At 60.6% G+C, this 13,418-nt stretch overlaps 1 protein-coding gene and 1 long non-coding RNA gene across 4 annotated transcripts in view; one reads left to right on the forward strand and one right to left on the reverse strand.

Annotated features, from left to right (window-relative positions):
* The window catches only part of TTC28 (tetratricopeptide repeat domain 28), a 575,569-nt gene that overhangs the window by 558,993 nt on the left and 3,158 nt on the right, over positions 1 to 13,418 (forward strand). For 2 of the 3 annotated variants that reach the window (XM_061141642.1, XM_061141644.1), the window contains 8 exons: positions 1,504 to 1,683; positions 3,252 to 3,972; positions 5,299 to 5,423; positions 7,686 to 7,917; positions 8,374 to 8,450; positions 9,673 to 9,696; positions 10,124 to 10,253; positions 12,521 to 12,628. In XM_061141642.1, coding sequence (XP_060997625.1) covers positions 1,504 to 1,683; positions 3,252 to 3,972; positions 5,299 to 5,423; positions 7,686 to 7,917; positions 8,374 to 8,450; positions 9,673 to 9,696; positions 10,124 to 10,253; positions 12,521 to 12,628 — 1,597 coding nt within the window. The remainder of the gene's footprint in view (positions 1 to 1,503; positions 1,684 to 3,251; positions 3,973 to 5,298; positions 5,424 to 7,685; positions 7,918 to 8,373; positions 8,451 to 9,672; positions 9,697 to 10,123; positions 10,254 to 12,520; positions 12,629 to 13,418) is intronic. The other variant, XM_061141643.1, reaches the window with a different exon arrangement.
* LOC133056377 (uncharacterized) overlaps positions 10,188 to 13,418 on the reverse strand; it is a 60,618-nt gene continuing 57,387 nt past the window's right edge. Inside the window, exons 2-3 of the long non-coding RNA XR_009692795.1 lie at positions 11,957 to 12,301; positions 10,188 to 10,320 (exon numbers count right to left, since the gene is read on the reverse strand). This is a non-coding gene — a long non-coding RNA (uncharacterized LOC133056377). The remainder of the gene's footprint in view (positions 10,321 to 11,956; positions 12,302 to 13,418) is intronic.

Consider the following 13,418-nt stretch of genomic DNA (forward strand, 5'->3'; position numbering starts at 1 on the left):
GAGGTGATCAGGGGATGCTCATCCACAGAACAGCCGGCCCTTGATGCTTGAGTGTTGACGGGGCACCAGGCCTGCGGGGTGGGCGCTGCCAGGCTGTCTGGTCTCTGCTGGGGACTCTGGAGTAACATTCCCACGAGGACAGATGTCACTTGAGGCCCGAGGCGTCTCCACAGCTGACGAGGAGCAGGAAGAATGGAGGCACTGACCAGCCAGCTGTCTGGGCCACGGAAGCGGTGAGAACGCCAGCCCGCCCGCTGGGCAAGCGGCGTCCTCCCCTGGGTCAGGGCTTGTGGGCTGATTCAAGCTGATGTTCAACCACCCCTATCTCAGCCTGACTCCAGCAGGTTCTGGGGGAGCCGAGGCCCACCTGCACCGAGGGTGTGTGGGCTCGTGGTCACCACCCTGGCCTCAGAGAGGCCCCTGCGCGTGAGTAGCCCCTGGAGCTGACGTGGCCTGGAGTGGCCAGGAGACTGGACCCTGGGGGTCCAGGGGACCCCTCTGGCTCTGGCCGCCCACTGGTTTTGCGTTTCCATAGCCAGATTCCTCCACTTCTCAGACTCCCCAGGGGAACCAGTGATCTATTGTTTGTGGTTCAGAGAGCACAGTGGAGTGGGCTGAATTTGGACTTTTGCGCTTCTGGTTGGAGACGGTCCTGGTAGCTTTCAGTTGTGGTTGCTGAGCACCCCCTGCACCCTCAGCCCGGCGCTGACCCCTGGTGCGCGGCAGCTCGGGTGGCCAAGGGACGAGGGCAGGGTGCCGGCTGTGAGCCCCCCGAGCCAGCGCCCAGGGCCACCCGGCACCTGGTGCCCGCGGGCTGTGGGCCCCCACCTTCCCCTGCGGGCTCCTGTGGCCGCCTCATCTTTATGCACACCCACCCTGTGTCCAGTCCAGGCTTCACAGCCGTCACCTGCTTTTCTTTATCCAATCATCGGGCCTTAGTCTCCAGCAGCAGCTCTGTTGGAGCATGAGGTGTCTGACTGGTCTGTGTGCGCCCACCCCTCGGGTCCCGCCCAGCCTTCCAGGAATGACACGGGGGCCCTGTCAGCGTCAGAGTCCCCGCCAGTCTCAGGGGACTGGGTGGGGACAGCCCTGAAGAGCCAGTGAGGGACCCAGAGGCCCTGCAGTCGGAACCTCCTCTTCCAGGGGTGTCGTCCTGGTCTCGGAGCCTCTGTCCACACACTGGGTCTCGCTTCTCACCCACGGACAGTGGTCCCACCCTGGCTGAGCCCTCAGTGCTGAGACAGGTCCCTCCACGCTGCTCCGGGTGACTGTGACTGCAGAGCGCTTTCGGGGCAACTGCTCTTGGCGAACATCCAGATGACCTGCTGGGCCTTATCTCTGGGGACACCCCCTCCGTGACGGGTGACCCCAGTCCCCCCCCTGGCCGTGCTCCTCTACCCTCCCCCTCGGAGCGGGGCCAGGGAGGCAGGCGGGCGCCCCCACCCCCAAGTGCACCCCTGGGGGGCAGGCATCCACCGGCATCAGCTGTGCGCTCCCCCGCAGGGCCTGATGCACTCCAGTGGCCCCGTGGGCCGGCACCGGCAGCTGGTCCTGGTCCTGGAAGGGGACCTCTACCTCATCCCGTTTGCCCTCCTGAAGGGGAGCTCCTCCAACGAGTACTTGTACGAGCGCTTTGCCCTCATCGCCGTCCCCTCCATCCGCTCCCTCGGCCCGCAGGCCAAGGTAAGTCAGGCTGCCCAGCGAGCTGGGCCACGGCCAGCGGCCACAGGGACCTCAGAGCAGATTTGTCTAAAGGCAGGGGACAGCCTTCTGAACCCGGCAGCCCTCAGCCACCCAGGAGGCGCCGGGCGTCCTTTCTGTCTCTGCTGTGTTGCTCTGACACCAGAATAGGAGCTCAGTCACAGCACCGAGTTGGGCTGGAGGCGGGTCATGCATCTGTGGGGGTGGATCGCTCCCCCGAGGCCGCACCCACTCGCAGGCTGACCGTGGAGTGGGCGCTGCATCTGCCCGGTGGAGGGGCCGCAGGAGGGAGGGCAGACGGATGAGATCAGCGTCAAGTGGAGAAGAGCGCTGTGGGGCGACAGAACCAACACGATGAGTGGCCTTCAGGGGAGAGGGGACCCGTCTCGTTCAGTGAAAGTCAGCACAGGATGAACTCTACGGACTCAAGGGGGCGACAGTGGGCCCCCGCGGGTCAGGGCTCACCCCACTGCCACCCCTGGCCCTGTTTGCCTGACTAGAGGGCCTTCGGAGCCAGCCCTGAACCCTCTTCCCTTCTCTCAGCTCTCCCAGGGACCCTGAGACCCGGGTTCCCTCCTGCCCCGGCACTCCACCCCAGGCTTGGGCACGGGCGCCTGCAGGGGACCCATCTCAGCCTCCGCTGACCTTGGCCATTGGCAAGGTTCCACCGGGCCAGTTTCTCCCCCATGGGCTTTGGAGAGCTTAGTTTTGACTGTTTTTGTTGCTGGATCATCCTTCACATGGGACAGATTCAGTTCAAGGAGAAAGAAATTATTTTCTCCAAGTTTTCCTCGTGCCCACAGTTGACTGAATCCTGTCGATGAGCGAGCTGTGTGCATCCAGCCTGAGGGCCGACCCCTCCCGCTGCGGGGCGCCCAGCGGGCAGAGGCGAGCCAGGGACAGGCGTCCTGCCTCCCACAGGCTCCCACAGGCCTTGCTCTCCCAGAAGGTGGCACCAGGTGGAAGCACCAGAAAATTATTTTGAAATAGTTTGACACTTGATGTGTCCCCTCAAAACATCAGAAGGCATTGTGGGGTGAAATCAGAACTTTGCTGGGCTTCTTTATGCTGATTTTATAATTCAGGGAGGTTTCTCTTTTGAAGGGGCTGTAATCTTTTCAGTGGTAGTGCCTCTAAAGGACTTAATTTGGCCCTATTTCCCTTGAGAGTGACTTGCTTTCTGCAGCTTTAAACAAAGCCACCCCTGAAGCCCCTGTGGCATTGGTTCCCCCTTACTGAGGGGTTCGCGGGGGGAGATGTGGGGCAGGCGACCTGGCACCCCCCGCACACCCTGCCCCTGCTTCCACCACCGCCCCCCCGCCCCGGGCCTGACAAACAGCATGGGGTTTCCCCACCACCTGTCTAATCTGGTTATTCTCAAGAGCTTGTCACAGCAGGTGTGATTCTCAGCCAGACGTGCCCTGTGTCAGGAAGGTATTGAAAAGTGGAGTGAATGAGGTTACCAGGAGGACAGGTGGGCCCCACCTGAGCGGGCGTCCGAGCGCCCGGGGAAGCCCTGACCAGCGCGCCCGCCTTGCCTCCTCTCCTAGTCTCAGCTGAGGAAGAGCCCGCCCGCCTACTCCAGCTCCACGTCCATGGCGGCGGTGGTCGGCAACCCCAAGCTGCCGTCGGCGGTGATGGACCGGTGGCTGTGGGGCCCGATGCCCGCGGCCGAGGAGGAGGCCCACATGGTGTCCGAGCTGCTGGGCTGCCAGCCGCTGGTGGGCAGCGTGGCCACCAAGGAGCGCGTCGTGAGTGCCCTGACGCAGGCTGAGTGCGTGCACTTCGCCACCCACATCTCTTGGAAACTATCGGCCCTGGTCCTCACGCCCAGCGTGGACGGCACCCCTGCGGGCGGCAAGAGCTCCTTCGGCCACCCCTACACCATCCCCGAGTCCCTGCGGGTGCAGGACGACGCCAGCGACGGCGAGAGCCTCTCGGACTGCCCGCCGCTGCAGGAGCTGCTGCTCACGGCCGCCGACGTCCTGGACCTGCGGCTGCCCGTCAAGCTGGTGGTGCTCGGCTCCTCCCAGGAGTCCAGCGGCAAGATCACGGCCGACGGGGTGGTGGCGCTGACGCGGGCCTTCCTGGCGGCCGGCGCGCAGTGTGTCCTCGTGTCTCTGTGGCCCGTGCCCGTGGCTGCTTCCAAGGTGTTCCTGCACGCCCTGTACTCGTCCCTGCTGAATGGCCTGAAGGCCAGCGCGGCGCTGGGCGAGGCCATGAAGGTGGTGCAGAGCAGCAAGGCCTTCTCACACCCCTCCAACTGGGCAGGTAGGGGCGCGGGGGCTGTCAGAGGCCTGGGGGTGGGGCGGGGGGTGCTCGGGCGGTTCTGGGGAGCACAGTGCAGAGGCTCCAGGAGAGAGTCCCCTGGCTGACACTCTGGCCTGCTGCCAAGTCAGCCCTGACTCTTCTGGTAGGCAAGTGGTCTCTTGAGCAGGGAGCAGCAGGAGGGCTCGCTGTCCAAGTGTGAGTGTAGAGTGTGACCCCCAGACATAGGAAGGAGCAGTCAGCGCCATAGAAAGGCCTGAGGTTTGGTCGTCAGGGCACTTGGGCTCAGTCCAGCTCCGTGTCGAGCTGTGTGACCTGAGCGGTGTTGTAGTAGTGAAAGTCGCTCCATTACGTCTGACTCTTTGCAACCCTGTGGACGATACAGTCCATGGGATTCTCCAGGGGATCTTCTCGACTCAGGGATTGAACTCAGGTCTCCCGCATTGCAGGTGGATTCTTTACCAGCTGAGCCACAATCCTACCCATGCTGCAGTGATCCCTAAAACAGGAACACCAAAAATACTGTTCTCAAACATTTATACTTTATTGTTCTAATGGCAAAAAAATACACCATTCATTTCTGTTTAAAAATGGCCCCCACATGGTCCCACAGAAGGTGCTGCAGGGCTTGTGGGGACGAGCCCTGCGCTCGGCCATAGTCCTGACAGGACCCTCCCCAGCGTGTCAGGATGCCCGTGCAAGGGGCGTTTTGTCAGCTTAGTTTCAGTGACAGTAGAAAAGCCAACGTTGTTGTGGGGGAAATGGGGGTTAATGATGCTGCCCTGTTAGCCTTAAAAACTGCCTTGGTGCATTCATTCTCAGAAGCCCTTCTCCCCGTTACTCGGGGCAGGACCTAGCGCTCCTAGAGCTGCCTCCCCCAGGCACAGGCCCCGCTCGCAGCAGTGGGCGCTGGGGGAGCGGACATGTGGCTCCCGCAGCCCAGGCCCCGTGTGCTTGTCTGGGGGAGAACCGCCTCCTGTCCCCTCCTCTGGTGACGTGAGGAGTCCAGCACAGCGCCCCTCCTTCCCAGCAGACACCGGTGAATTTCAGGGGAAAAAGGGCAGATCGTTCCTCGGGATGGGGGCTGAGCCGGCGGAGGGCCTCTTCCGGGCTTGCTCAGCACAGCAGGAGCGCAGAGGCACCCCCCTTCACCCGCGGAGTGATGAACCAGCGTCGCCTCCTAGAGTGGGGGTGGGGGTGTCAAGCTGCCCAGTGAGTGGCTGCCCCGGTCCAGCCCCTGCAGCAGCTATCCAGGCAGGCCCTGCTCGCTCTCTGCGAACGAGCTGGGCTGGGGACGGACAGCCCTGAGGTGCTTCCGTGTCCTCACAGGGTTCATGCTTATCGGCAGCGACGTGAAGCTCAACAGTCCCTCCTCGCTCATCGGTCAGGCCCTCACCGAGATCCTCCAGCACCCGGAGCGCGCGCGGGATGCCCTGCGAGTGCTGCTGCACCTGGTAAGGGGTGCGGGGCCCTCGGGGAACCGGCTGCGATGCCTCGAGCGGCAGTGAGGCTGGGGGTCCCGCGGCAGCGGGGGCAGGGGGCGAGCAGATGGAGGGGACTTTGTCACTTGGGCCAGGCGGGATTCTGGCTTAAAGCCTGACCACAGCCACTTCCAGCCATGTGGCTTGGGGCACATGGCCTTGCTCTCTGAGCCTCAGCTGTGAGTGGAAGGGGATAAAAATGTACCTTTTCAAGGTTACCTTGAGGGCTAGAGAAAAGGTGAGTAGCTGGCACCCTACAGGGTCCCAGTAGCCGAGAGCTGGTATAATCAGAGCACACTGGCCTCTCCCTAAAGTCAGCTGGGAGAGTTCCAGCCTGGCCCTGATCTTGGTGAGGACACAGTCAGAGTCCCCATGCCTTTGGCTACAGAACTGAAAGGTGGTAAACCAAGCCAGGAGTGACATGAAACTTGTTCCACCTCTTCATCTTGGTAACCTAAAGGCAGTTTCAAATAATTGAGAATTCTTAGCCTCCTTGGAATTCTGCCAGAAAGACCAGGCCCTGTCCACACACGGCAGCAGCCCACACTGCATCCATTGCTGTTAGCTTAGTCACTGTCGTGTCCGGCTCTTCGCGGCCCCAGGGACTGCAGCCCCCCGGCTCCTCTGTCCACGGGGTTTCTCAGGCGTGGGTTGTCATTTCTTCCTCCAGGGGGTCGTCCCGACCCAGGGGTGGCAGGCAGGCTCTTTACCACTGAGCCCCCAGGGAAGTTCCCACCACATCCACGCTCTTTACCAGTCCAAGGCCCACAGCCCCCCCATGGCCACCTGGCAGCTCAGAGGTGCTCAGGAGGGAAGAGCCGGTGAGGGCTTCTCCGGGGGTCCTGGGGCGGAGGGGGGGGGGGGAGGGGGTAGAGGCACGGCCCAGGAGCCTGGGCAGACTCGAGTGATGAGTCAGCCACAGACGCTTCTTACTCAGGTCTGTCTGAAGGTTTTCTCAGGCTTTAAAGAAAACTGCTGGAGGCTGACCTCCGACAGCTCTCAGGCCAGACACAAGGAAGCACCCCCACCCCACTGGGTAGATGCACTCACATGCTTTGAGAATTTGGGGGAGACCTTCTCAACTGGTTTTAACCTGTGCCTGCAAGCTGAACGTACCCTTAAGTTGCTCAGCACCCAGACTCTGGCAGGCGGCGCCCCCTTCCTACTGTAGGCGCTGCCCCCCCCAGGGCCGGAATCCAGCCTCAGGGCCCCTCAAGCACATCCAGGGTTCTCGCCTCTTTCTCGGCTTCACCTTTGGGGATGAGTGTAGGGCCCACGGGTCGAATCCACCAGTCCTTCCCTACCTACCTAGCAGACCGCGTCTCCAGGGCCCGCCCAGCCTGGGAGACAGCGGCTGGCTGCCCACCTGTCCTGCCCAGGAACTCACGTCTCCTCCTGCCTGTGATGTCAGTCCCCAGGTCCCGGGGTTTTTCATTTTTGGCTGCACCATGTGTCACTTCCCTGATGAGGGATTGAACCCGTGCCCCTGCAGTGGGAGCACAGAGCCCTAACTACAGGGAATTCCCTATGGTTTGAACTTCTGAAACACGACTGTCCAGGCCACGTTCCTAAAAGTAGGCTTACCTGGCAAAGGGTTGTTTTTTAACACTTGAGCACACTTAGGGTGCCCTCTAGATATGATGCTATCTATTTTTATCTTAGTTTTTGTTGTGCTGCACAGCTCCTGGGATCTTCGTGCCCTCACCGGGGGTTGACCCTGGGCCCAAGGCAGTGGAAGCACGGAGTCCTGACGACGGGACAAGCAGGCAATCCCCCAGCATCCGCGGCTTTTACTCTAGGGACATCCTGCACAGTGTTCTGTCCCCTCCAGTGGTGCAGGGCAGGGGGCGTCTCAGGAGACGAGCGGCCGAGGGTCCCGACGTCAGAGCTGGAGGCCTGGGAGACACAGGCCCCGTGAGGGCACCGCCCCGTGTGTGTGCGGGATCCTGAAGGCCTGAGGGTTTGTCCTGGTGATGGGCAGTCAGCCCTGCAGGGTGTGGGGCAGGAGATGGGTTTCCAGACAGACCTCCTGTGTGCGTGGAGGCACCCAGAGCCTGGAGCCACATTAGGGAAGGCACACGACTCTTCGGAGCCCCCAGCCCTTGCTGGCTCTGAGTTGGCGGCCCCTCCCTTGTGAGGTGCTGGCTGCTGCCGTGTGTTCCCCCAAAGCCACCTGGAGAGAAACTGGGGTCCCCACCCCTGCCTAGAGCGGCACCTCACCCCCCTCCCCTGCAGGTGGAGAAGTCACTGCAGCGCATTCAGAATGGGCAGCGCAACGCCATGTACACGTCGCAGCAGAGCGTGGAGAACAAAGTGGGCGGCATCCCCGGCTGGCAGGCCCTCCTCACCGCCGTGGGCTTCCGGCTGGACCCCCCGGCCAGCGGCCTGCCAGCGGCCGTCTTCTTCCCGACCTCTGACCCGGGCGAGCGGCTGCAGCAGTGCAGCAGCACCATCCAGTCCCTGCTGGGTGAGCCTCGGCCGGCAGCGCGTGCAGGGTGGGGGCCGTGGTCCCCGCCGCCCTCGGACGGGGAGGGCCCGGTGTCTCCAGAGTCCCCGACAGACTCCTCCCGGCCTGGTGCTTCCCTCTGTGACCCCCAGCTCTGCCCCTTGCTGACAGCAGCGGCTCCATCTCGTCGGCAGCTTCAGGCCCCACAGAGCCCTGTGGCCGAACCCAGGATGACACGGTCACAGGGCTCCCCTTCGTGCATTGTTTGGCGGGGGGTGATGCTGCCTGAGTGACCAGGTGCAGCCTCCAGCTGCCCTTCTCAGAGACCATCCAGGTGGGACTTGGTCACACTGTTTGGCTGTGCTGAGCTTTTGAAGATGGGAGCAAAGCTGAGCATTCAGGGAGCGTTCCTCTGGGAAGGCGCAGACGGGGTGCAGCATGCCCCTCCGGATGACGCCCGCCTCCTCCTTGCCGTAGGTCTGCCCAACCCTGCCCTCCAAGCCCTCTGCAAACTCATCACGGCCTCGGAGACGGGCGAGCAGCTCATCAGCCGGGTGAGTCCAGCGGGAAGCGGAGCCCGGGGGCTGGGCCGCACTGAGGGACAGAGCTCCGACCCTGACAGGAAGCTCAGCCCTCGGGATAAGAGGGAGAGGCGAGCGCCGGGGCAGATCAGCCAGCACGGAGGAGCTGGGCGCTGAGTGCCAGCAGCGCTAAGGCCTCAGAGGATGCCCAAGGGGCCCCAGTCCCCTGTGGTCTCAGGGCTCTTCCTGACCTCTGCATCCAGTGGCCTCCTGCGCTGGGCACCCCTGACCACCACCGCCCCAAGCCAGCAGGCGATCCCGTACTTAGATCAGAGCGTGACCCCTGCCTGGAACAAAGCCACCACTGAGGCAGTGGTGAACACAGAGTTACCTCTCATGGGAGATACTCCTTAGCAGGTTTTTCACGAAGTGCTTTCTTTTAGGAGAAGGTAGATCTAATTTAGAGACCTGGAGGATTCTAGCCCTTGGCATCATGTAGGCCGTCCTTGACTTGGCCACTGAGCTTCAGATCTTCCTCTTGGCCCGTGAGGGTCTGGAACAAGGCCCTGGTGACAGTGTAGTGACCCCTGAAGAGGACAGAGCAGTTTTCTGAAGTGTAATAATTTGACAAAGTAATATACGTTATTAGGTATTTATCAGCAGATTTCATTTTAGTGGAACTGTTTATATGTGGAAATAAGCTGCTCCGTCAAGGGTTCAGCTCTGGTGCCTCTCCCCCTGCTGCCTGGGTGGTTTCCACCCAGATTCGGAACATAGCTCACTGATCTTGAGTTTCTGCTCATTTTGTAATAAGCGTTAGGATCTGCTTGTTGGGGAGAATCAGGGAGACACTTCAGGGCTACAGGCGTGTGCAGGGTGAGGCTGAGCGCCTGGAGCCAACTGCTTACTCTCTTGCTTTTGGTGGCTCCCCGAATGCTCTCTCTGCCCCGGGACGGCGGGTGCCTCTGAGCCGCCCGAACTGGAGACTCTGCTTCAGCGTGGCCACAAGGCCGCAGTCCCGGCCCCGTCCTGGCGCGGAAGGGCGGGGCAACCCCGGGGCGTGTGGCGGGCGTGGCTGCGCCTTCTCCTGTGTCCCTGCTGACTCTTGCTCCTCTCTGCTCCCGCCGGGTCAGAGCCGGCCCGCGTGGCGCTTGCTACAGCAGTGATCAGCTTGGGGTGCATAACCACCTGTGCTTGAGTCTAAACTCTCTTCTCTTTCTCTCTCTTTCCTTCTCTTATACTCTGCTGGCCGAAGGCTGTTAAAAATATGGTTGGAATGGTGAGTACCGCTCTAAGTAGCACTGCGGTCAGGTGAGCCCCTCGACCCGCCCGCCCCGGCCCCGCGCTGCTGGCTCAGGCTCCCGCTCTGCTCTGGATCTGACCTTTCACGTTCCCTCAGAACTGCTGGCCTGCCCCGGGGGGAGTGCTCACACTCAGCAGTGTCTGGGAGCCCCCCGCCCCTCCTCTCGCCCCGAGCCCCACCCCAGCCTGTGCTCGGAGCCGAGGCCCGAAGCAGAAACCCTGCCCGTGCCGGGCCTCGCGCTCCCACAGAGAGGACAGAGGGCAGCAGGCACAGAGGCCCCCTGAAAAGAGCTTCAGGTGCTGCGCACACAGGAGGGCGTGAGCCACGTCAGCGACAGGCGGCAGGCGGGTGGCTCGGGCCGAGCCCGGGCCCGGACGCGCAGGCTGACGCTCTCCCCGCTCAGCTCCACCAGGTGCTGGTGCAGCTGCAGGCCGGCGAGAAGGAGCAGGACCTCGCCGCGGCGCCCATCCAGGTGTCCATCAGCGTCCAGCTGTGGCGGCTCCCCGGCTGTCACGAGTTCCTGGCGGCTCTAGGTAGGCCCACGTCCGCGAAGGGGCTCCTTTCCTTCCACCTCTTCTTAATCTGTTCTTCTCCTAGTTTCTGTTGGGTGAAGCTGGTAGACTCTTAGGGGTCTTAAGTGGTGTTTCTGTGTTTATTACTCAGTAGCTAATGTGAAGACTAGTGCTTCAGCACAGTTCCCAGATGGCCTTCCGGCTCTATCCCATCCCCTACATGATGATTTCCTCCTCTCACTTGGAGTCATCGTGTTAAGATGAACCTGCTTGACTGCAGTATTGCTGTATTACAGTATTACAGCCTAAAGAAAACTCAAGATTTCAACATTGGGCTCTATCACTGGCTACTCAGACTTGGCAGAGAAAGAAATACAATTGAAACTGCCTTTGACTGACCACCGAAACCTAGATGGCCTGTTGCAAGATCCTCCTTCAGCACTCTGAGCCAGTCGAGGCAGTTCCCAGCAACACTGCTGTCTCCTCACCGCAGGTGCATCTGCTGCTAAATCACCCTGAGAGGCTCTGCCATCCTGCCGCAGGCACGGGGGGAGGCAGCCGTGAACACAGGACGAAAGGCCCTGCTCTCATTAGCGCTTTCATACCAGAGCGGGGCAGGTAGACAGACACGTAGAAAGACACAGTCTAAGGCGAGCAGCTCAGAAGTGAGGAACCGCGTCACAGAGAGGGGCAGGAGCCCCGCAGGCCCAGAGCCTGTGGAGGGAAGATCCAGGTCGAGGGAAGAGCCTGAGGCCGGGCAGGGGACGCGGAGGCAGAGCCTAGGGTTGAGACGCTGATGGGAGGCCCCTGGTTTTTAGTCTGAGGGAGTGGGGATCTGATGCCTTGTGGGAATGTTCCTTCCACTCGGGAAGCCTGGGCACCTTTTCTAGCCCATTTGAATGACTTTTCCCAGACCGCCTCAACTTGGGGGCCTCCAAATCCCCTGGCAGTAGGTACTCTGACGTCTTTTATGATTTTTATTATTTGCTTGTTTCTTGTGGACTTAAAACATAGCCTTCTTGGTATACATTAGCACATTTATATCTAGTAAGCACAGTCATGAGCAAGGCAGCAGGGGTGAGAAGGAGGAGCTCCTGTCCTCCCGGGACAGGCTGTGTTGCTGCCGCTCTCGGGTTGGGGTCCTGGGTGGTTTTTGCTGATGCTCCTCCCACTGATCCTCAAGGGCGATTTGCGTGCACATACTTCTAATCTTTAAGTCCTTTGTTCTGAGCCTGGAGAGAAGTGCCCCCTCGGCAAGTCACAGCTGTGGCTTTTTTAGAGAACTCAGTTCTGCTGGGACAACCAGTTCAACTCCCTTTGATAGTGGATTCTAACTAAAACGTTATTAGTCACTCATTTTCTAAGTGCTGAGTTCTCTGAGACCTTCCTGTTGTTTTCAGGGACTGTTTATTTTTGAGTTCAGAGGGGAAAATGTCCAATAGCAACCAGAATGCTAAGTACAAGGCACCTCTATTGAGTCCAGTTCCCAAAGGAATGATAGTGTCAGACCCAACACAGTAATTACAAGAATAAAAAAGACAGGTTTCTTGTCTGGTGCTGGGGTCCCTGCTGTGGGAACACCGAGGTGAGGCGGAGAAGGGCCTGGGAGCCCCAGGCTGCCGCCAGCCCCAAGTGTCCACACTGTTCAAAGCAGAGCTCAGTGATCCGCTGGGAGGTCAAGTGTAGACGTTCTGAGCCGAGCCCCTTAGGCCCTAACTCCTTACCTGCTGGCACTGTCTGCGGCCTCTTCCTCCTGTTCTCTTCCTGGGGAGACTCGCTGGCTGCCTCTGTCATGGCCCCGATGAGTCTTGAGTGCTGCGGCAACAGCTTGTTAGGCAGCCGCCCGGCCTTTGTTGTGCCCGCGCTGGGTCTTATTAGACTCAGGGCTGCTTCCTGTGGGCTCCGGCAGGGCAGAGCAAGTCCCTGCTGGGCGCTTCAGCCCAGAGCAGATTCTGCAGCATCGGAGAAGCTTGTCTCAGAGCCCTTGGGGCAGACCCTGCCCACCTTCTCCTGCACCAGCTTTAAATATCCAGCAAACAGAGGAGCCAGTCTTCTTTAAGTGAACTGTTCTGCAAAAGAATGGAGACAAGTGTCAACGAGCCTTACTACTCCCACCCTCCTCTCTGGAGAGGGCGGAGCAGGGCAGCAGTCAGGGGAGCCCCCTTCAAGGGTGTGAGGGGTCTGCACAGGTTCCCCAGGATGGTGTGAGAAGCCCTGGAGTGCGCATCCTTTTCAGGACCGGGAATCTTCCCCAAGGAAGCAGGTGTTTATGCTCTTTGTTTCTGTAGGTTTTGATCTCTGTGAGGTCGGGCAGGAGGAAGTAATCCTGAAAACCGGGAAACAAGCCAATCGACGGACCATGCACTTTGCGCTCCAGGCCCTGCTCGCGCTCTTCGGTAAGAGCTCCTCGCGGCACCATGCCGAGTGGCTCCCAGGAGCTACAGGCACGGCCCTGGGGATGGTTTGGGAAGGGGAAGAATTAAGTGAGCGAATATCTGCTGTATGTTAGCAAACATTGAAGAAAACAAGCTCCCTGTTCTGATGGACCTCAGCTTATGACATGCACACATACAATGTATGTCAGACGAGGAAATCAAGGGACAAGCAAGTGCAGGTGGCATTGGGGGAGGGGCGGCACCCAGAGCTGGGCCTGTGGGGCGGTTTTCAGACCCTGGGGCAAGCTTACCCTCCTCAAGGGGCCGAGTGAGGCTGAATGCTGGCGCTGATGTTGTCAAGGCTTGATGGAACCAGCAAAGCCTGCTGACGAACGTGCTCAGAGAGAGGGGTCAGAGGTGACGGCTGCCGGACGGGCTGCCTTCGCTGAGACGGTGAAGGTGGCACAAGGCCTGGGTCTGAGTCCCCTCCTGGACACGTTCATAGGCAGCTGGTTAGATGAGTCCAGATTGGAGACGTTAACATGCGCACAGGTCTCAGGTGAACAAGACTGTCCTGTGGGCCCTCCCGGGGTCAAGGTCACAGATGAGGTGGGGCCAGGGAAGGCTCAGACCCCAAGAGCCGTGTGTGATCTGTGCAGAAGCAGGCACTGAATGCCAGGTTTGGTGGTGGCCACTGGTGACCTTTACATGAGCTGGGGAGACAAAAGCCTGCTGGAGCGGGTTCTGAGCCGGTAGGAGGAGGGTGCTGGGATGTGGAGCGATGCAGCCGCAGCTGGAAGGGATGGCGGGT

Source organism: Dama dama, chromosome 5, assembly GCF_033118175.1.
Source record: "Dama dama isolate Ldn47 chromosome 5, ASM3311817v1, whole genome shotgun sequence".
Lineage (NCBI taxonomy): Eukaryota > Metazoa > Chordata > Mammalia > Artiodactyla > Cervidae > Dama > Dama dama.